General features: G+C 44.9%; 2 protein-coding genes across 2 annotated transcripts in view; both read left to right on the top strand.

Moving 5' to 3' along the window:
- Positions 1 to 22472, top strand: part of LOC141271968 (uncharacterized) — a 41539-nt gene that overhangs the window by 5313 nt on the left and 13754 nt on the right. The window contains exons 2-5 of the mRNA XM_073682222.1: positions 20618 to 20767; positions 20897 to 21076; positions 21161 to 21284; positions 21368 to 21465. Of these exons, the coding sequence (XP_073538323.1) occupies positions 20690 to 20767; positions 20897 to 21076; positions 21161 to 21284; positions 21368 to 21465 (480 nt within the window). The 5' untranslated portion in view covers positions 20618 to 20689. The remainder of the gene's footprint in view (positions 1 to 20617; positions 20768 to 20896; positions 21077 to 21160; positions 21285 to 21367; positions 21466 to 22472) is intronic.
- LOC141271444 (protein FAM200C-like) lies at positions 9709 to 11142 on the top strand. Its single transcript, XM_073681518.1, has one exon. The coding sequence runs from the start codon at positions 9709 to 9711 to the stop codon at positions 11140 to 11142; it is 1434 nt and encodes a 477-aa protein (XP_073537619.1).

The raw sequence follows: 22472 nt of genomic DNA, 5'->3' as shown, positions 1-22472 counted from the left end.
GGGCCCTGACTAATCCCTCAACCTGGAGGTACTGTTAAAGGTACAGAGGTCCAGGCCGCCAGCGTAACCCCTACCTCCTGAGGATCCCTGCACCTAAGTAATCTAGTCCTGAGAAGGACCCCAATCACAACAAAAGGGGACAAGTAATAATATGCCCACACACAGTACTTAGACGAACGAGACAGTACAAGGGAAAAACCAAAACCACCTTGCATACAAAAACTACACAACTACAACAGAGGGAACACCAACGGGAAAGGAGATAAATGATAAAGCGATGAAGGGAAAAAACACTCCAAATGCACTTAGCTCTGAAACTCCAAATACCACGATCCTCTCTGTTAGTCTGCATGAAATGCTTTCACCGACACTTCCCTAACAGACCAGCAGGCATTTGAAGGAGTCTCACTACAGCAGCATTGATTGCAGCTGGGCGAGGCTGGACCTCGTCTAGCACAGAGAGAGAGAGAATTAACTCCCTCACTGCCGAAAAACACAAAGCACCAAAAAGTCAGCTGCGAGAAGTCAGGCTGTGTAATCGTGACGATCTTCGTGGCGACACACCCGTGACAGTACCCCCCCTTCTACGAGGGGCCTCCGGACCCTCAGGGCCAGGTTTATCCGGGTGAGTCGTGTGGAAGGCCCGAACTAATCGGTCTGCGTTAATATCCGACGCAGGAACCCACATCCTCTCCTCAGGACCATACCCTTTCCAATGAACCAGGTACTGAAGGGACCGGCGATTAAAGCGTGAATCGATGACCCTCGATACCTGGAACTCCAAGTTACCCTTGACCACCACTGGAGGGGGAGGTAAAGGTGACGGTACCACCGGCGCCACATACCTCTTAAGCAACGATCTGAGGAACACGTTGTGAATTTTAAACGTAGGGGGGAGGTCAAGACGGAATGCCACCGGATTAATAATAGAACTGATTCTGTACGGCCCGATGAACCTGGGACCCAGTTTCCAGGAGGGAACCTTAAGTTTTATATTCCTGGTAGACAACCATACCCGATCGTTCACACTTAGGTCCGGACCAGACACTCTCCTCCTATCAGCCATACGTTTGTATCGGTTCCCCATAGTATTCAGATTCTTCAGCACCCCTCTCCATACTGAAGCGAGTGATGAGGAAAATCGTTCCTCCTCAGGAACCCCCGAAGAGCCCCCCCTACTGAAAGTACAAAACTGGGGGTGAAAACCATATGCCCCAAAAAACGGGGACTTACCAGTGGACTCGCTCCGCCTATTATTAAGAGCAAACTCTGCCAGAGGTAAGAAAAAAGCCCAGTCCTCCTGGTTCTCTGACACAAAACACCGGAGATATGTATCCAAGCTCTGGTTCATACGTTCCGTCTGACCATTGGTCTGAGGATGAAAAGCCGATGAGAACGACAAATGCATACCCCGCCATGCACAAAACGCCTTCCAGAACTTGGACACAAACTGAGACCCCCGATCAGACACCACCTCGGAGGGTACCCCGTGAAGCCTCACAATCTCCCCAATGAACACCTGCGCAATAGTTTTAGCATTAGGGAGAGCCGGAAGAGCGATAAAATGTGCCATCTTGCTGAACCTGTCCACTACAACGAGTATGACCGTTTTACCCGAAGACGGAGGGAGGTCCGTAATAAAGTCCATAGACAGATGAGTCCAAGGACGCTCCGGGATCTTCAAAGGTAAGAGGGCCCCAGACGGACGGGTATGTGAGGTCTTAGAGCGCGCACAAACCCCACAGGACGCGACAAAAGTTACCACCTCCTTATGTAAGTTAGGCCACCAAAACCGACGCGAGAGGAGATCCACAGTTGCTCTACTCCCCGGGTGTCCTGCAAAAACTGAGTTATGGTGTGCGTCGATCACCTTTTGTCGCAACTGATCTGGAACAAACAGTCTCCCCGGAGGTCCAACAGGGGCGTCCCCCTGAGCCTCCAATACCTCCTCCTCCAGCTCAGAGCATACTGCCGAAACCACCACCCCCTCCTGAAGGATAGGAATCGGGTCGTCCGTATTCCCGGCCCCAGGGAAACTATGAGATAAGGCATCCGCCTTTACATTTTTTGACCCAGGACGATATGTAACGACAAAATTAAACCTGGTAAAAAACAATGACCACCTAGCTTGTCTGGGATTCAGACGTTTCGCGGACTCCAGATATAGCAGGTTCTTGTGATCGGTGATGACGGTGACCGGATGGACTGCCCCCTCCAAAAAATGGCGCCACTCCTCAAAAGCTAACTTAATGGCCAAGAGTTCCCTATTGCCGACATCGTAATTCCTCTCAGCGGACGACAATTTTTTAGAGAAAAAGGCGCACGGATGCCACTTACCAGGGGACGAACCTTGTGACAATACTGCTCCCACCCCTACCTCGGAAGCGTCTACCTCTACAATGAATGGCTGTGACGCATCCGGTTGAATGAGTATGGGTGCCGAGGCAAAACATTTTTTCAAGGAGGAGAATGCTTGACAAGCCTTGTCAGACCACCTAGAAAAATCCGTCCCCTTTTTAGTCATGTCTGTGAGAGGCTTAACCATGGACGAGAAATTACGAATGAACTTCCGGTAATAATTAGCAAACCCCAGGAAACGTTGTAGTGCCTTAAGATTCTCTGGCCGATCCCACTCAAGAACTGCCCGCACTTTCCCAGGGTCCATACGAAAACCGGACGCTGAAACCAGGAAGCCTAAAAACTGGAGTTCCTGTACGGCGAACACACACTTTTCCCATTTGGCATACAGTTTATTATCCCGCAAGATCTGTAACACCTGCCTAATGTGCTCCTGATGAGACACCAGATCCGGCGAGTAAATTAAGATATCATCCAGATATATGACAACAAACTGTCCCACCAGGCGGCGAAAAATGTCATTAACAAAGTGTTGGAACACCGCCGGGGCATTAGTCAGACCGAATGGCATGACAAGGTTCTCATAATGCCCCTCCGGAGTGTTAAACGCCGTCTTCCACTCATCCCCCTCCTTCATCCTAATCAGATTGTACGCCCCCCTGAGATCCAACTTAGAGAACCATTTGGCGCCCACGATCTGATTAAAGAGATCGGGAATAAGTGGGAGCGGATACGGATCTCGGACCGTAATCCGATTAAGTTCACGGAAATCCAGGCAAGGGCGTAGGCCTCCATCTTTCTTCTTAACAAAGAAGAACCCTGCAGCCACCGGTGAAGATGAAGGTCTAATATGCCCCTTAGCCAGACTTTCTGAAATATAATCCTTCATGGCCTGCCTCTCAGGACCAGAAAGGTTATACAACCTAGCTTTAGGTAACTTGGCCTCAGGGAGCAGTTTTAAAGAACAGTCATACTCGCGATGAGGAGGTAGTTCCTGACACCCTTTCTCCGAGAATACATCCTCAAAGTCCGCCAGAAATGGAGGTAAGACCCAAGGAGTAACCGCACCGATGACCGTGTTCATGCAGTTTTTATTACAGAATTTACTCCATTGGCTTATCTCTCTGGTTTGCCAATTAATAACCGGGTTATGCTTAGTTAACCAAGGAAGGCCCAACACTATAGGAGTGGGAAGACCCTCCAACACGTAGCAAGACAACAGTTCTTTATGTATCGCCCCCACTTGAAGTTTTACGTCATGCACAGCTTGCAAAAAACTTCCCTGACCGAGAGGCCTGGCATCGATCGAGAATATGGGGATGGGTTTAGCCAACTCACTCAATCGCATACCTTGAACCCGGGCAAACCAAGCATCAACCAGATTAGCCCCGGCCCCACTATCCAGAAGAACAGATATCCTCTCAGTTCTCGTACCCACCACCACCTCCGCCGGTACGAGAAACTGAGACGAACCTAGGGACGAAATACCTACTCCCAGATTGCCGTCCACCACACAACCTGGGATCAACAGTTTTCCGACGACTCTTCACTCTGCAAGGGACGGGATGGACACCCCCCCAATAAAATGTCCCTTTCTCCCGCAGAAGAAACACCTTCCTGTCTTATGGCGCACCACCGGTCCCCTCCCCCGAAATGATGTCCCTCCTAATTGCATAGGCTCCTCTGGACTGACCAGGGGAACCACCATATGAGGGGACCAGTAATAATATGCCCACACACAGTACTTAGACGAACGAGACAGTACAAGGGAAAAACCAAAACCACCTTGCATACAAAAACTACACAACTACAACAGAGGGAACACCAACGGGAAAGGAGATAAATGATAAAGCGATGAAGGGAAAAAACACTCCAAATGCACTTAGCTCTGAAACTCCAAATACCACGATCCGCTCTGTTAGTCTGCATGAAATGCTTTCACCGACCCTTCCCTAACAGACCAGCAGGCATTTGAAGGAGTCTCACTACAGCAGCATTGATTGCAGCTGGGCGAGGCTGGACCTCGTCTAGCACAGAGAGAGAGAGAATTAACTCCCTCACTGCCGAAAAACACAAAGCACCAAAAAGTCAGCTGCGAGAAGTCAGGCTGTGTAATCGTGACGATCTTCGTGGCGACACACCCGTGACATTCGGTCTCAAAGCTGGACACTTGGCATGAGCTGTCCCTCTATGCCTTGGAGGTGTTGTGCTGCCTTGCCGATATTGTCTTGTCTGAGTGGGTTTTTAGTGCCGCTGGGGGGAATAATAACAGACCAGTGCTTTCGCCTGTCAACATAAAGTGCTGACAGGCTCACTTTGATAACAATGAACAAAGCCGGGATTAGACCCGACTTTTCCACACCACCAGATGACAGCAGCACATAAAGTGTTTTTAATGTTCAATATTTGAATGAGACCTGCCCGTTGTTGCCTTCTAGGGTCTATGGATGACCCTACTTATAATTTTTTCCTGGCTTTGCACTGTGTGCTGAGCTTTTATCAATGTAGAAGTAGCACAACTACACTTTCTTAATTTTTGTTATGAGGCACTACAGTTGGTGCTTTCAAGGATGTATGGATGACCCTGCTTGTAATTATTGTCTGGCTTTGCACTGTGTGCAGAGCTTTTACGAGTGTAGGAGTACCACAACTATACTTTATTCACAATATTTGATTGAGGCACTATAGTTGGTGCCTTCAAGGGTATATGGATGACCCTGCTTCTAATTTTGGGCAGGATTTGCATTTAGTGCATAGCCTTTATGAGTCTAGGAGTATCACTACATGATAATTTGAACAGAATGTTTATGATGCCCTCCTTTATGTCTAATACAGGGTGTATCTAAGTCCCTAATTTTTGGCACTTCTTGATTCATTCATTAATTGCACTGAAATTTCCAATTTCTTTTATAAAAAATTCAATTTTGGTTTACTTAAATTATTTTTAAACCTTTTTCAAATGTATCCTTATATACAAGTCATTATACAGGAAAAAATGTTTCTTAACATTTTTTCCTGTAAACTCCAATTTCTCATTGATTTTGAATGTTTTATTGTTAATCCCTAAAGTGGAGTAAAAGTGTGACACCATTGTGCTCAGCAGCGATCTGGGAGTCAGAGATGATTCCAGGGGTCTTCCCCATGTTGTTCTACGTCCATTCAGAACTTTTTACATCCATTTTAACATTTTCACTGTCCCACAGACCTCCTTATAGGGTCTGCTGGAAAAATGCTTGAATTTCCTCTTGACTCCCATTATACTTGTTACTCGAAACGAGCAGCCGAGGATTAGAAATTGCTCGATTCGAGTAACGAGCATCCGAGCATTTTATGCTCGCTCATCACTAATAATGAATAGAGTAAAAGCGATTATGTTTTTAATAGAAAACCCCTTTTAAGATTGCGTTTGACTGGTTTTCTTGATGCAATATTGATAATTGCGATAGTTTTTACGAGATGGCATGGTTTAACCCTGCGTCAGGCGCAATAGGCACAGCTCAAACACATTTTTGTTTCCCCCTCCTCTCCAAGACAGTAGAGGATCCCATCCCTCCTAGTAACTTCCTATCTTTAGGTGCTGTTTGAACCCCCCCCCCCCACTCAGTGTTACCACTGTCCTTGCAGAGAGCAGGTGTGACCTCTGTGGCCCCTCAGGCTCATTGCACCTGAAGGTTCTTTATTTTGAAGGTTGGTACTTTCTGAGGTTTTTCATCACAATTGTTTATTTTGCTCATTTTATGAATGAATAATGCAAAGTTTGTGGATATTTCATCGTAATAAGTAGGATTTTTTACAAATATGAGGGTTTTCTTAGAAATGGACTCTGAGGCACATTGCTCCCGAAGACGTAATAATAATCTCTGATATGATATAATATGATCTGCCAACCTTGCTTTTCTCTCTGCCAATGTGTTTCTAATGCTGAATTTTTGACATCTAAATCTGAGTGAATAAGACTCCAGTAGCATCTAAGTGCCTTACAATTAAGTTCTTTTCCTAATTTTAATGTTTAGTAATAGTTATGTCCTGAAAATTGGAGGTTATTTGGCGACAGTTGTGAAACATGGGTACTTTTTGTTTCATTACGTTTATGGTTATTAAATGGTTTTGTTTGCATCTGATTTTATGTTTTCTCTTTTAATACATCCCTATGAAGGTCACTGATTACTTTTAGAGCCCAGAAATTTAGATAATTTGATATTATAAGCTGTTTCCTAACCTGTATCTGTCAATGAGCCTGAACTCGGGAGTGGCAGAGATGCGACTGACCAAGGGTTAAAGGGGGAAAAACAGATGGAAATGCACCCTCCTGCATCCAGTTATGAATGTGAATCCCCTATTTATGGAGTCTCTGTGATTTGAACAACTCACGCACATCCACCGATCCACAGATTCCACGGCCGCCGATATTACACAGTTTACAGAGCCAGAACACCACAGCTCCGTAAATCATGTTGTGGCCATTCTCGGTACTGCGGCTTAGATGACAGTCACTTCAATGTGGAAAAAATTAGCTTAAGGCCACCGTCACACGAGCATAGATTCTCTCATGCGAGAGAATCAGATCGATTATGTTAATGACACTCCAGTTAGAGTTTGAGCCAAGCATCTGCTTAGTGTGATCTACTCCGCACAGGTGAGGAGAAGACGGAGAACAAGATTTCTCCATCCTGTGAGTCTGCAAAAATCAGTCTGCAAAAATCAGACTGCACTTGGATGTTTTCCACGCACCCATAGACTTGAATAGGTGAGTGCGAACCAATTTGTACAGCAACTCGCAGCATACCACAACTTTTTTCTCACACCGTATCAGAATGAGAAAAAATGTTGATCAGCACTAACCCATAGTATAAAACATTGGTCCGAGTGCTATCCGATAAAAATTTGGATAGCACTCATTCAATGTATATGCTAGTGTCAGCGAGCCCTCAAAATGCTTCTAAATTCTGTATGAAAATCAAGCCTGAAGACACAAAGTCTGGGTTTTGGCGGATCGAACCTTTAAGCCACAGACCCACTATTAGTATTCGGTCAGTATTTTTTCTCAGGTGTGGAAGCCAAAACCAGGAGTGGGTGATAAATGCAGAATTGGTGCACTTGTTTTTATTATACCTTTTCTCTGATTGTTCCTCACCTGGTTTTGCCTCCCACTCATGAGAAAAAATACTGACCAAATACTGATAGTGTGCCTGTGGCCTTAGAGAAAACATGTTACCGCATCAGCAATCATCATCTGGAATCCTCCCTCTTCTTCACACTTCCATTATTTGTTAATTTTATTACTATGATGTAGCTATCAGACCATTAGTTCCACAAGTGATCTACAACAATACTGTCACAAGTTTCTCTTGAAGAATAACTGGACACGGAGCAGCACTGCCAGACAAATTGCTTCCAATTGTTTTTTTTATTATACTCACAATCATAAATGAGTAAAAGCATAAAAAGTCGATCAAACTCGTGGCACACCAACTTCTACACCACTCAGGGTTTCGCCTGTTGGCTTCTTCTGGGTGGAAGATCAGACCTCTAGTTTTCCCTGAGAATAGTACAGGGAAATTGGGAATCCCTCGTATAGGTGGCTGGTGGTAATGCAGTCCATGTAGGACATGTAGCTGTTGCTGAATATCTATTGCAGCATTGGTGATGCCGATCTCAGTGTACATGACTGAGACATAAATGTAGATATTCAGGGCAGCAACTAAAATTTATATTCATGTAAAAAAGTCTGATATGTAGAATGTATTTTTCTTTAGAACAGAGGACTCCCTTCCACTACTAGATAGTCCCTACAAACCTGCAGTCAAATAAGGACCTTAGCACTCACAGGCAACCATCACTACTGTGGCCTGTGACTGCTTGCATCGGTCATATGATCAGCAGGCCTGACAGTGATCATTAAATTAGCAGTGCAACAGAAGGTATTCGAGCGGTGATTCATGGGTAATTTTTCTCCTCACCACATTGCCTGCTGGTAAGCAAATTTCATAAAATCCCAGGTAGCCCCTTTAAATAAAAGAACAGGCATTCCCAGCATGTGTGAGTCATTGTCATGATTGGTATGAAAATGTGTTATGAGGTCTGGGGCAGTAGGCCTTACACCTGGATAAATACTAGAAAGCAATAATGTAGAGAGAAGCAAGTTTCTTGAAATTCAAGTTTGCCAGCTTAACCAAATTTTCCCCAAAAATCAAAAGAAAAGAAGCAATGGCTTTTTTTAACAAGCTGTCCAAAAATTATCTCTATTTTGGAATCAGCAACAGGTTAGTTGATTGGGAAATTAAAAAGCAATGGATTTTTAATAAGCTGTTAAAAAATGATACCTTTTTATGGAAGCAGCAACAGGTTTTCTATTTGAAAGTGAAAAAGACCCTGATCCATGCCTGACAAAATGTCTGCTCCATCATGTCATATAAGCTGTAATTGCTGCTGCTGCCTTGGTTACTTGTTAAAGCTCCAGCGCTAGCACAAGAGATGGGACAGAAGTCAAAGGTGCGGTCAGCGGGCGTCTGCTTCGCAAAAGCTTTGCCAGGCAGGGAACACAGCTTATCCTGATAATGTGCCATTTTTTACTCTCTAAAACAGGGGTCGGGAACCTATGGCTCGTGAACCAGATGTGGCTCTTTTGAAGGCTGCATCTGGCTCCCAGACAAGTGACCACTTTACCTGCCACTGACATCGCCACTGACAGCTTAAAATGGCGCCATCGTTTCTGATCTGCACCACAGGAAGCTGTCACCCAGGATATAAGGCGCCAGCTCTACTGACAGCTGTAGCGGCACTTGAGCGAGCGGAGCTCAGTTGCTGCTACGCTGGGGTGAGTCACCATTAAGCGCAGACCGGAGGCGAGCTCACCAGCATGTGTAGGGAGTTCCCGCGCTGTCAGCCATCGTTCTCCTCACCCCAGCGTTGAAGCAACTGAGCTCCTCTCCCTCAAGCGCCGCTCTAGCTGTCAGGAGAGCGGGTGCCTTATAGGTGTGAGGCTTCTTGTGGAGTGGATTAGAAGCGACAGCGCCATTTTAAACTCCACTGGCAAGAATCAGCAGCCGCATCAGTTAGTCAGAGAGTGTCTGAATACAAGTAACGCTCTTACTTCATACCACCAGTCAATTAGGGGGACGCCAGTTACCTTTATACACAGTACTGCGGGGGTACAGTTTGCCCTTCCCCTTAAGAGCAGAGACACCATCTCTGTTCCCCACATGGAATTAGCCAGGGACACTTCCAGAATATGGAAGTAAACTTCCCTCCTTTTAATCAAGTAGTCAGCTAGCTAATTGGAGAAACCCTTTTATTGAAGAAGATGGCTAAAAGAAAAAAAGATGAGGAGTATTGTACTTTTCAGCAGGAATGGACAGAAGAATTCGCCTTTGTGGAGAGAGCAGGTTCTGCAGTGATAAAATTGCATTGATGAAACGGTCAAATATAAAGCGGCACTTCGACACACGCCATACTACATTTGCATCGAAATATCCTGCGGGGGACAGCAGGAAGAAAGCATGTCAAGAGGTACTGTGCAGAGTGCAAGCTAGTCAGCAGCAACTCCGTGTTTGGACCCAACATGGTGACTGGAATTCGGTTAGCTTTGCTGGTTCTTTAGCAATTGTGAGAGACGGAAAGCCATTCCCAGATGGAGAGTATGCCAAAACATTCATGCTTGATGTTGCCAATGAACTTTTTGATGACTTTTCGGATAAAGACAAGATAATCAAACGAATAAAAGACATGCCTCTGTCGGCAAGAATTGTTCACGATCGTACCATCATGATGGCAAATCAAATTGAGGCAACACAAGTGAAAGACATAAATGCAGCACCATTCTTTTTTCTCGCTTTGGATGAGTCAACAGACGAAAGCCATTTATCCCAGTTCAGCGTGATTGCAAGATATGCTTGTGGTGACACACTACGTGAGGAAAGTCTTGCTGTGTTGCCTATGAAAGGGACAACAAGGGGGGAGGATTTATTCAAGTTTTTCCCTGAGCTCGCCAAAGAAAAAAATCTACCAATGGATAAACTTATTTCGGTGTGTACTGATAGTGCTCCGTGCATGGTCGGGAAAAACAGAGGATTCGTAGCTCTTCTTTGTGAACATAAAAAGAGACCTATCTTAAGTTTTCACTGCATCCTACATCAGGAGGTGCTTTGTGCTCAGATGTGTGGCGAGCTGGTTGGGGAAGTGATGTTGCTGGTCACTCAGGTGGTCAACTTTATTGTTGCCCGAGCTTTAAATGATCGCCAGTTTAAAACACTGCTGGATGAAGTTGGAAATAATTATCCTGGTCTGCTTCTGCACAGCAATGTGCGTTGGTTGTCAAGAGGGAAGGTGCTCAGCCATTTCGCGGCTTGCCTGAGCGAAATCCGGACTTTTCTTGAAATGAAAAACGTCGAGCATCCTGAGTTAGCTAACACTGAGTGGCTCCTGAAGTTCTTCTATCTCGTGGACATGACTGAACATCTGAACCAGCTCAATGTGAAAATGCAAGGCGTTGGAAATACAGTCTTATCCCTTCTGCAAGCATTGTTTGCATTTGACAACAAACTAGAACTCTTCATCGCCGACATTGAAACAGGTCGTTTACTACACTTTGAAAAACTGGGAGAGTTTAAAGATTCATCCACAGCAAGTGACCCTGCTCAACATCTTGATCTTCAGCAGCTAGTGGGCTTCACATGTAGTCTCCTAGAGTCATTCAAAGCGCGCTTTGGAGAATTTTGTGAGCGCACTCGTATTTTAAGTTCATCACCCATCCACACAAGTGTGCAGTGGACAGCGCCGACCTGAGTTACATCCCCGGTGTCTCCGAGATTTTGAGCTACAAGCTGCTGACCTGAAGGCTTCGGACATGTGGGTGAATAAGTTCAAGTCACTGAATGAAGATTTGGAAAGATTTGCATGACAAGCAAGCAGAGTTGGTGAGCAAACACAAGTGGCGAGAAATGAAAAAACTTCAACCCGCGGACCGGCTGATTGTCAAAACTTGGAACACACTTCCCATCACATACCACACACTGCAGCGTGAGTATTGCTGTACTGACAATGTTTGGCTCTACGTATGCATATGAGCAGTCTTTCTCACATCTAAAGAACATTAAGACCAACCTACGATCACGTTTAACGGATGGAAGTCTCAACGCCTGCATGAAGCTCAACCTCACCACGTATCAACCAGACTACAAAGCCATCAGCAAAACCATGCAGCACCGGAAGTCACATTAATGGTAAGAAGTACTTTATTCATCATTGGTTAGCAACAGCATAACAACGTTATTAAAAATAATTCAGAGACTTATTGTACTTTAAAAGTGTTGGTCTTGCATAAAATCCACACATTTACTTGTATTTAGTTTTAAAAATATTGTATGGCTCTCACGGAATTACGTTTTAAAATATGTAACGTTCATGGCTCTCTCAGCCAAAAAGTTTCCTGACCCCTGCTCTAAAAGAATGGCCATTTATTAGTTATTCCTTTGCTGAATGTTATAATTATGCCTGTCAGCCCACAAGCCATTGTGCATACAGCTTCCCATGCTCGCCAGCAGGACAGAGGATGTTGTTTCAATTTGCACGCCCTACTACAATGGCTATTCATGGCCAGCATCATCGTCATCATCTATTTCAGACTGACAGCCTCATTCCCTGCCTGTGTCTGGGATAATTCAGTGTCCCTCTCAATATACATTTGCTGCTGCTCCTCCTTTCCCTCCCACAGATGCTGTTGCCAGAGTACAATGAACATGTGCAGTACAGCGCCTTTAAAAAGCATTCATACCCCGAAACTTTTCCACATTATTCACGTTACACCCACAAACTTTAAAGGGAAGGTGCCATCAAAAAAAATTTTTTTTTCAACTATTGAAAAAATTGAAAGTATTAATGTTTTTTATTATTTTTTTTTAACTATTATCATTTGTTTTAATGAAGTAAAATATAAAAAATAATTTAAAAAGGTTTGGTATTTCCACTTTTAAAAACTAGGGGGAACAGCTGCTGAAATTTGCCATGAAAACCTAGTGTACAACTAGCTCACATTACGACTGCAGTAAATGTTGGCTGAATCTGCTCACGTGTGTAAAGTCGCTCCTCTCCTCCCCTTCTGGGTGTTTGTAACAGGATAAGAGAGGATGAAGTTTAGAATCGCAGTATGGAGCCATTTTGTTGGTGACTGCCAGTGATACTGACAATTACAATGTCACTGAGGACGGTCGGCAGCACCGATTCTGTTAGATGGTGCTGCTAGCTGTATCATAAGCTGGGGTTAGATACGTGGAGTGTATCACGTGTGTGATTAGATACGCTTAGAGTAACACGCTGAGATTAGATACAGGGCTCAATGTAGTGCATCACATGATGGGATTAGATATTGAGCTCAGCGCAGGATGGGATTAGATACGTAGTATGTAAGATGTGACCCCACTCCGTCCACTTCTATGGGAGCAGTGGTATAATGTGTGACACCTAGTTGGGGGGGCGGAGAGAGCGGTTGCCTCGGCCCCCATGCTCTGAGGGGCCCACTCGAAGCTGCGCTAGTGTAAACTGTATGGACTTGCGCCGTAGCAGTTGAACACTGCAGCAGAGCAGGGGGACATGATCTCCCTGCACTGCCACGCTGCCAATGTGGGGCCCGTGAGCCGGGTGGGGGGAGCGGGCCAGTTCCGGGTCCCCCGCTACTCCTCGCAAATTCACCTGTATCGACTGGTTGACAATACAGTTGAAAGCAATGTTGAGTGAGGGAACTCCCATCAATCCCCCTATGCGTCTGACTTCACTGATGCACACACTGACAGCGGGCGCGATGGCGTCACTACATGGAGCCCACTGTGCTGAGATGTGCGGGCGCTCACTACAGAGACCAGAGCGGGAGAACAAGGAGTGCATTACTGTATGGAGGCCGATGGCGAATGCATTCTACTGTATGGAGTCCCATGGCGAATGCATTCTACTGTATGGAGGCTGATGGTGAGTGCATTATACTGTATGGAGGCTGATGAGGAGTGCATTATACTGTATGGAGGCTGACGGGGAGTGCATTATACTGTATGAAGGCTGACGGGGAGTGCATTATACTGTATGGAGACGGATGGAGAGTGCATTCTACTGTATGGAGACTGATGGGGAGTGCATTCTACTGTATGGAGGATGATAGGGAGTGCATTCTACTGTATAGAGGCCGATGGGGAGTGCATTCTACTGTATGGAGGCCAATGGGGAGTGCATTCTATCGTATGGAGGCCGATGGGGAGTGCATTCTACCGTATGGAGGCCGATGGGGAGTGCATTCTACCGTATGGAGGCCGATGGGGCGTGCATTCTACCGTCTGGAGGCCGATGGGGAGTGCATTCTACCATATGGAGGCCGATGGGGCATGCATTCTACCGTATGGAGGCCGATGGGGAGTGCATTCTACCGTATGGAGGCCGATGGGGCGTGCATTCTACCGTATGGAGGCCGATGGGGAGTGCATTCTACCGTATGGAGGCCGATGGGGAGTGCATCTACCGTATGGAGGCCGATGGGGAGTGCATTCTACCGTATGGAGGCCGATGGGGAGTGCATCCTACCGTATGGAGGCCGATGGGGAGTGCATTCTACCGTATGGAGGCCGATGGGGAGTGCATTCTACCGTATGGAGTCCGATGGGGAGTGCATTCTACCGTATGGAGTCCGATGGGGAGTGCATTCTACAACTGTATGGAGGCCGATGGGGAGTGCATTCTACTACTGTATGGAGGCCGATGGGGAGTGCATTCTACTGTATGGAGGCTGATGGGGAGTGCATTCTACTGAATAGAGTCTAATGGGGAATGCATTCTACTGAATGAAGTCCGATGGGGAGAGCATTCTACTATATGAAGTCCGATTGGGAGGGCATTCTACTATATGGAGTCTGGTGGGGAGGGCATTATACTATATGAAGTATTTTATATTTTTATTAACAGCACGGTCATCTGCTGAGGTTCTCCTACATGTACTATTAGGCTGCACCACCATAGTTGTAATCAGGGTTACCTGGTTAGGGGCCCACTCAGAAGTTTCACCATCCCAAACCAAAACCCTAGCTACGCTACCGGTGACACCACCCCGTCCACTTCTATGGGAGCAATGGTGTAATGTGTGACCCACCTTCCATCTGCCATATTACTACTCCCATAGAAGTGGACTGAGTGGGGTCACACATTATACTACTGCTCCCTTAGAAATATGTAACCTTGCTCTGTCCACTTCTATGGGAGCAGGGGTGTAATGGAATACACGTCAAGTAGATATAGAATTTCACAATAATACATGCTACATATAATAAACTTGCACACTTTAGTGCCTTTTATGTGGCATTAAAGGGTGTTTACCCTAATAAATGAAAAAAACAGATGTGGGGTCCCCCCCTATTTTTCATAACCAGGCAAGGTAAAGCAGACAGCTGCGGGCTGATATTACCAGGCTGCAAATGTCCCTGGTTATTGGGCCCTTCCCAGTCTAAAAATACCAGACAGCAGCGGCCCTAGAATTGGGGCATCACATTAGATCGCGCTTTGCCTGCCCCTTCCCGATTGCCCTGGTGCAGTGGCAATCAGGGTAATGATAGTTGGGGTTGATGACAGCTGTGAATTGTCAAAATTCACATCTGGCATCAAGCCCTGTGGTTAGTAATGGAGAGGGGTCTATCAGACACCCCCACTACTTAACCCACTAATGAAAAAAAAAAACTGAAAAATAAATGTTATTTGAATAAAGACTCCCCCATATTTTCCCTGGTTCATCAATTTATTTTTGAAAGAAAAAACCAAGCAAGTCCGACGCAGTCCATGGCATTCCCACGACTATCCCCAAATCCGATGTCCAAAGGCTATGGAGCTTTTTTTCAGAGAACAACGCTCCATAGGCTGTAGCTGCAGCCACTCCGGGTCCCGCTGCGCTCTGCAAGACCTGGCAGCTGTGATGAGCAGTGACCTCAGTAACTACCTCGCTCATCAGAGTCGCTGAGCCCTCTGTATAATGGCCTCATATAGTGCCCCACAGTATAATGGTCCCATATAGTTCCCCACAGTATAATGGCCCCATATAGTGCACCACAGTATAATGGTCCCTTATTGTGCCTCACAGTGTAATGGTCCCATATAGTGAACCACAGTGTAATGGCCCCATAGTGCCTCACAGTATAATGGCTCTATATAGTGCCATACAGTATAATGGTCATATATAGTGCACCACAGTATAATGGTGTCATATAGTGCCGGACAGTGTAATGGCCCTAGATAGTGCTCCACAGTATAATGGCCCCATATATTGCACTACAGTATAATGGCCCCATATAGTACTCCACAGTATAATGGCCCCATATAGTGCCCCAGAGTATATGGCCCCCATGTTGGTATATGCCCCCATCCTGGGTATATGGAATATAGTCCCCATCCTGGGTATATGGTTCCCCCATCCCCAGGGCGGTGGAGTCGGTAAACCTCCGACTACTCAATTTCCATGACACTGACTCCCGACTCCCTCATACATGGCTCATGTTTAAGTGATAAATTTACTGTAGCACAGATTCATCTCATCTAAAAGTCTAGATCCTTAGATCAGTAATAGGACAGACATTTATAGGACATTTCATAATTTTCCCAAATTCTTCTGAAAAAATATTCCCCACAAACTGCATTGAACTACTGTACCCAATTTATTATATATTTTAGAAGTCGGAGTCGGTCCATTTTTTACCGACTCCACCCCACCAAAATGGGCACCGACTCTGACTCCACAGCCCTGTGCACCATCCTGGGTATATGGCTCCCCCCCCCCCACATCCTGGGTATATGGCTTCACCTCATCCTGGGTATATGCCTCCCCCCATTCTGGGTATAAGCCTCCCTCCATCCTTGGTATATGTCTCCCTCCATCCTGGGTATATGCCCCTCTATCCTGGTTGTTTACCCCTCCATCCTGGGTATATGCCCCTCCATCCTGGGTATATGCCCCTCCATCCTGTCTAGGTATTTGCCCCTCCATCCTGGCTAGGTATATGCCCCTCCATCCTGGCTAGGTATATGCCCCTCCTTCCTGGGTATATGCCCCCATCCTGGGTATATGCCCCCAATCTGGGTATACAGTACAGACCAAAAGTTTGGACACACCTTCTCATTTAAAGATTTTTCTATATTTTCATGATTATGAAAATTGTACATTCACACTGAAGGCATCAAAACTATGAATTAACACATGTGGAATTATATACTTAATAAAAAAGGGTGAAACAACTGAAAATATTTCTTATATTCTAGGTTCTTCAAAGTAGCCTCCTTTTGCTTTGATGACTGCTTTGCACACTCTTGGCATTCTCTTGATGAGCTTAAAGAGGTAGTCACCGGAAATGGTTTTCACTTCACTGGTGTGCCCTGTCAGGTTTAATAAGTGGGATTTCTTGCCTTATAAATGGGGTTGGGACCATCAGTTGTGTTGTGCAGAAGTCAGGTGGATACACAGCTGATAGTCCTACTGAATAGACTGTTAGAATTTATATTATGGCAAGAAAAATCAGCTAAGTAAAGAAAAACGAGTGGCCATCATTACTTTAAGAAATTAAGGTCAGTCAGTCCGAAAAATTGGGAAAACTTTGAAAGTGTCCCCAAGTGCAGTTGCAAAAACCATCAAGCGCTACAAAGAAACTGGCTCACATGAGGACCGCCCCAGGAAAGGAAGACCAAGAGTCACCTCTGCTTCTGAGGATAAGTTTATTCGAGTCACCAGCCTCAGAAATCGCAGGTTAACAGCAGCTCAGACTAGAGACCAGGTCAATGCCACACAGAGTTCTAGCAGCAGACACATCTCTTCAACAACTGTTAAGAGGAGACTTTCTGCAGCAGGCCTTCATGGTAAAATAGCTGCTAGGAAACCACTGCTAAGGACAGGCAACAAGCAGAAGAGACATGTTTGGGCTAAAGAACACAAGGAATGGACATAAAACCAGTGGAAATCTGTGCTTTGGTCTGATGAGTCCAAATTTGAGATCTTTGGTTCCAACCACCGTGTCTTTGTGCGACGCAGAAAAGGTGAACGGATGGACTCTACATGCCTGGTTCCCACCGTGAAGCATGGAGGAGGAGGTGTGATGGTGTGGGGGTTCTTTGCTGGTGACACTGTTGGGGATTTATTCAAAATTGAAGGCATACTGAACCAGCATAGCTACCACAGTATCTTGCAGCGGCATGCTATTCCATCCGGTTTGCGTTTAGTTGGACCATCATTTATTTTTCAACAGAACAATGACCCCAAACACACCTCCAGGCTGTGTAAGGGCTATTTGACCAAGAAGGAGAGTGATGGGGTGCTACGCCAGATGACCTGGCCACCACAGTCACCAGACCTGAACCCAATCGAGATGGTTTGGGGTGAGCTGGACCGCAGAGTGAAGGCAAAAGGGCCAACAAGTGTTAAGCATCTCTGGGAACTCCTTCAAGATTGTTGGAAGACCATTTCCAGTGACTACATCTTGAAGCTCATCAAGAAAATGCCAAGAGTGTGCAAAGCAGTCATCAAAGCAGAAGATGGCTACTTTGAAGAACCTAGAATATAAGACATATTTTCAGTTGTTTCACACTTTTTTGTTAAGTATATAATTCCACATGTGTTAATTCATAGTTTTGATGCCTTCAGTGTGAATGTACAAGCTTCATAGTCATGAAAATACAGAAAAATCTTTAAATGAGAAGGTGTGTCCAAACTTTTGGTCTGTATTGTATGTCCCCCCATCCTGGGTATATGCTCCCATATATTCAATGCAAAGAAGGAAAAACAATGAACGCTTCTACTCACGTTCCACGCTCCCAAGCAGCGCTGTGTCTGTGTGCTCTGAACATGTCGGCGGTGATAGCAACTGACAGGCTGAGATCACCGCAGCCACCTCAGATACTCATTTGGGACATCTGCTCCCAGCGCCTTCTCTCCCCGGCAGTGTCACGCACAATGTAGGAAAGACAAAGTGCAACACAAAGGGATGAGGGAAAGGGGGAGTGGAGACCTCCTAGGCTGATCTAATATCACCCTGTCTCCCCTTCAGTCCCTATTTTGGTTCCTCACCAATCGCCGAACAGGAAACCTTAGCCCTGTAAATCCCTAGAGCTAGGCCCTGGATAGGGAAGGGTCAGTCCCCACTATAAACTAAAGACAACAAGGGAGACAAACACAGGGGGAAGAAACTTAGCTGGAGCAGACTTCAGAGAGGTTACACCAAACGTCCTCCAAGCACCAGAGAGGATGAAAGCAGACCGCAATAGCTCTAAGCCTTCACAAGGGAACATGTGAATATCACCGGCCCCTCCCTGCAGCAAACTGAAAATATTTAAACAACCAGGCCAGGGTGTCAATCAGAGCAGGAGGGAGGTAGCCACTGGATCCTATAGTAAGACAGATTTAAGAAGGCGTCTGTAATGCCAAACAAAGTGACCTTCTGCAACCAGCTGCCGAACAACTGTTTGCTGCATCTGACACACCCGTGACAGGCAGCTCCTGTCATGGCACGCACTGACTGAGCAGTGCGTGCGATGACAGGGGGAATGTGCAGCTCGCAGCTTACAATGCAGGCTCCACAAAGATGGCCATGATCTACTCCCACAGCTGCGACCTGCACAGCCCAGGGGGCGTGCCCAGGGCCCAGCAAGAGGCAGGAGGAGCGGCCTCTAATGTTAGATATAGGGTCAGTGACAGACTACTTTCTCTTATGGCCATGGCAGCCATAAGTTAGGTGTGTAAGAGTGCTGCTTAGCTTCTTACACACACCCCAAATAAAAATGGCAACCCCCAGTGGCCAATGTAAAAATTAATAAAGAAAAAACTGATAAAGTTGTACATTTAATTTTGTATTAAAATAATTACATAATCAATAATTATTAATACAAAATTTAAAATCGCGACACCTTCCCTTTAATGTCTTTTATTGAGAGGTGTCTACAGAACAACTATTAATCGTATACTCCACATAATCTGCCTTTATGGAAGTGTGGCATGGAGAAAGCCATTTTTGAAATCAATCCATAAGAAGTCCCATTTGCAGTTTACAAAAAGTCGTGTAAGGGACATAGCTAGCATTTTGAAAAAAGTGCTGTGGTCAGATGAGACTAAAGTAGAATGTTTTGGGCTAAATGCAAACGCTATGTGTGGCAGAAAACTACCATTGCACATCACCCTGAAAACACCATCCCCACCGTCAAACATGGTGGTGGCAGCATCATGCTTTTCTTCATGGGGGAAAGGGAAGCTGATAAGAACTGATGGGAAGATGAATAAAGGGAAAACCTGTAAGAGGTTGCTAAAGATTTGAGACTTGTTCAGACCTCAATTCCATTGAGAATCTGTGACAAGACTTGAAAATTGCTGCTCACAGACACCTCCATCCAGTCTAACCGAGCTAGAGCTAGTTTACAAAGAAGAATGGGCAAAAATGTCACCTCTAGATGTGCAAAGCTGGTAGAGACAGACCTCAAAAGACTTGCAGCAATAATTACAGCAAAAGGTGGTCCTAAAAAGTATTGACTCGGGGTGACTGAATACAAATGCACATTACAATTTTCAGATTTATATATTTAAAATATTTAAAAAATAAAGTATAATTTCCTTTACGCTTAATATAAATACTTGTTGGTACAGTATGTCATATAAAATACATTTAAGTTTGTGGGTTTAACATGAAAAAAATGTGAAAAAGTTTATGGGGTATGAATACTTTTTCAAGGCACTGTAGATGATGCTGTTCTTTCTCCATTCCCGGTTGCACCCACGGTAAGTGCTTTCCCACAGTTCTCTCTACTTACGTATTTATGAACATAAAACACATTTCAAAATCATACTGTAATGTTTAGTATGTGTTAAAGGAGTTAAGATAGTGACATGTGAAAGTGTAGACTTGTAGGATGGGTAAAAGAAGAGCATTTGCAGTGTGGAATAGGGACAGGACAGAAAACTTTAAACATCTTACCATGGAATAACACCTCTTTTGCCCAAGTAAGAATGTGACACATGTATCCTGCTTCTTTCCACAAGCCCTGGCTTGGTTTATTGCTAACATTTAAGGTGGATTCCTGTACCGAAACCCTACCGATTCTCAATGAAACAGTACAGTTTTGCTGACTTCCAGGATTTTTTATATACTTGGTTGAAAACCAGTGGATTTCGATTGAGAATACAACATCTGTACATTTTAACTCCTTGTATGTTTCCCTTATTGTCTCCAGTATTTATTTTACTACATGGGATCATCTTCTCCCCATTCAGGTTCCCACAATATTGAATCCTGTCAGAGGAGATCTTCTATATAAGAGAATTTTCCTGATTGACCTTTCAAGGATGGATATGGACAGTGACAAGATGGCAGAGAGGATATTTCACCTCACCCTAGAGATCCTCTTTCAACTTACTGGAGAGGTGAGAGATTCCGATGGCGTCACATTTCATAATTCTCCTCTATGGGAATAACAGATGGACATAACTGGAGAGGTGAGGACTCTGGAAATGTCTGTAGTGAGATTTATTAATATGTCTCTACATAACCAGGATTACACAGTAGTGAAGAAGACCTCTAGAGAGCGCTGTCAGGTCCCTGTGTCTGAGGGATGGAGAAGACCCGTGAGCCCAATCTTGGGCCCTCCACCTCACCGCCTGAAACATGAGGACATCAATGACCAGAAGATCCTAGAGATCACCTACAAGATGATTGAGCTGCTTACTGGAGAGGTGACACTGCTGGGAATGCTGGGACATTATACAGTAATGCTATGAAGGGATCGGGGGGGGTGACTGTATTATTGTGTGTGTCAGGTTCCTTTAAGGTGTCAGGATGTCACCATCTATTTGTCCATGGAGGAGTGGGAGTATTTAGAAGGACACAAAGATCTGTACAAGGACATCATGATGGAGGTTCCCAAGTCCCATGCATCGCGAGGTAATAGATAGGACTAAATACACACAGCCTATAATTATCTGTATGTAAAGAATGAATTCAGTCCCTGTATGTGTTTCCTCCAGATCTATCCAGTAAGAGGACAACACCAGAGAGATGTCCCCTTCCTCTTCTCCCACAGGACTGTAAACAAGAAGATCCCGATGTTCCTCAGGATCATCAGGTAGATTGAGAAAAGGTGTCATGAGATCTCCCCTATGATGTATAGATGGCTGTGAAGGTTCTATGTTTTGTCCTGTTTTTTTCAACAGTATTATATACTGAATGGCCTCATTGTTAGAGACACTGGACTTTTCATTAGCGAAGCTTCTTTGTTTGGAAATTAGACTCATTACCATGGAGTGCTACATAAATCAAGTTAGCAAGCTTTCAATTGATCAGCTTCAATGTGAATTTACATTAAAATATGAAAATTGAGTGATCTGAGTGACTTCGAATGCAGTATGGTCATCAGTGCTAGATTAGTCGTGGGCCAGCATTTTAAAAACTGCCAACCTTGTAGAGTTTTACATGTAACAATGTGGAGAGTATACCATAAATGCTATGATTGAGAAAAAGCATTTAATGAAAGAGGATACTGTGAATGTACACAACTTGTCGACGAATGGAGCCTGAGGAGGATATCAGAAATCATTCTGAGGAACAGGAGCTGCACAGTTAGGTAAATTGCAGCTGAATACAATACTTATATACAGTGGGGAAAATAATTATTTGATACTTTGACGATTTTGCAAGTTTTCCCACCTACAAATAATGGAGAGGTGTGTAATTTTTATCGCAGGTACACTTCAACTGTGAAAAACAGAATCTTAAAAAAAAAATCCAGAAAATCACGTTGTATGATTTTTACATAATTAATTTGCCTTTTTTTGCATGAAATAAGTATTTGATACAATAGAAAAACAGAACTTAATATTTGGTACAGAAACCTTTGTTTGCAATTACAGAGGTCAGACATTTCCTGTAGTTCTTGACCAAGTTTGCACACACTGCTGCAGTGATTTTGGACCACTCCTCCATACAGATCTTTCAGGTTTCGATGCTGTCGCTGGGCAACATTGAGTTTCAGCTCCCTCCATAGATTTTCTATTGGGTTCAGGTCTGGAGACTGGCTAGGCCACTCCAAGACCTTGAAATCCTTCTTACGGAGCCACTCCTTAGTTGCCCTGA

The sequence above is a fragment of the Phyllobates terribilis genome, unplaced genomic scaffold (genome assembly GCF_046119375.1).
Source record: "Phyllobates terribilis strain yellow unplaced genomic scaffold, ASM4611937v1 Scaffold_5__5_contigs__length_657084704, whole genome shotgun sequence".
Classification (NCBI taxonomy): domain Eukaryota; kingdom Metazoa; phylum Chordata; class Amphibia; order Anura; family Dendrobatidae; genus Phyllobates; species Phyllobates terribilis.
The sequence above is the reverse complement of the archived record's forward strand: the minus strand, read 5'-3'. Positions and strand labels throughout refer to the sequence as shown.

Coding starts and splice junctions, on each gene's coding strand:
- LOC141271444 (XM_073681518.1), top strand. CDS start 9,709: ATGGACAGAAGAATTCGCCTTTGTGGAGAGAGCAGGTTCTGCAGTGAT.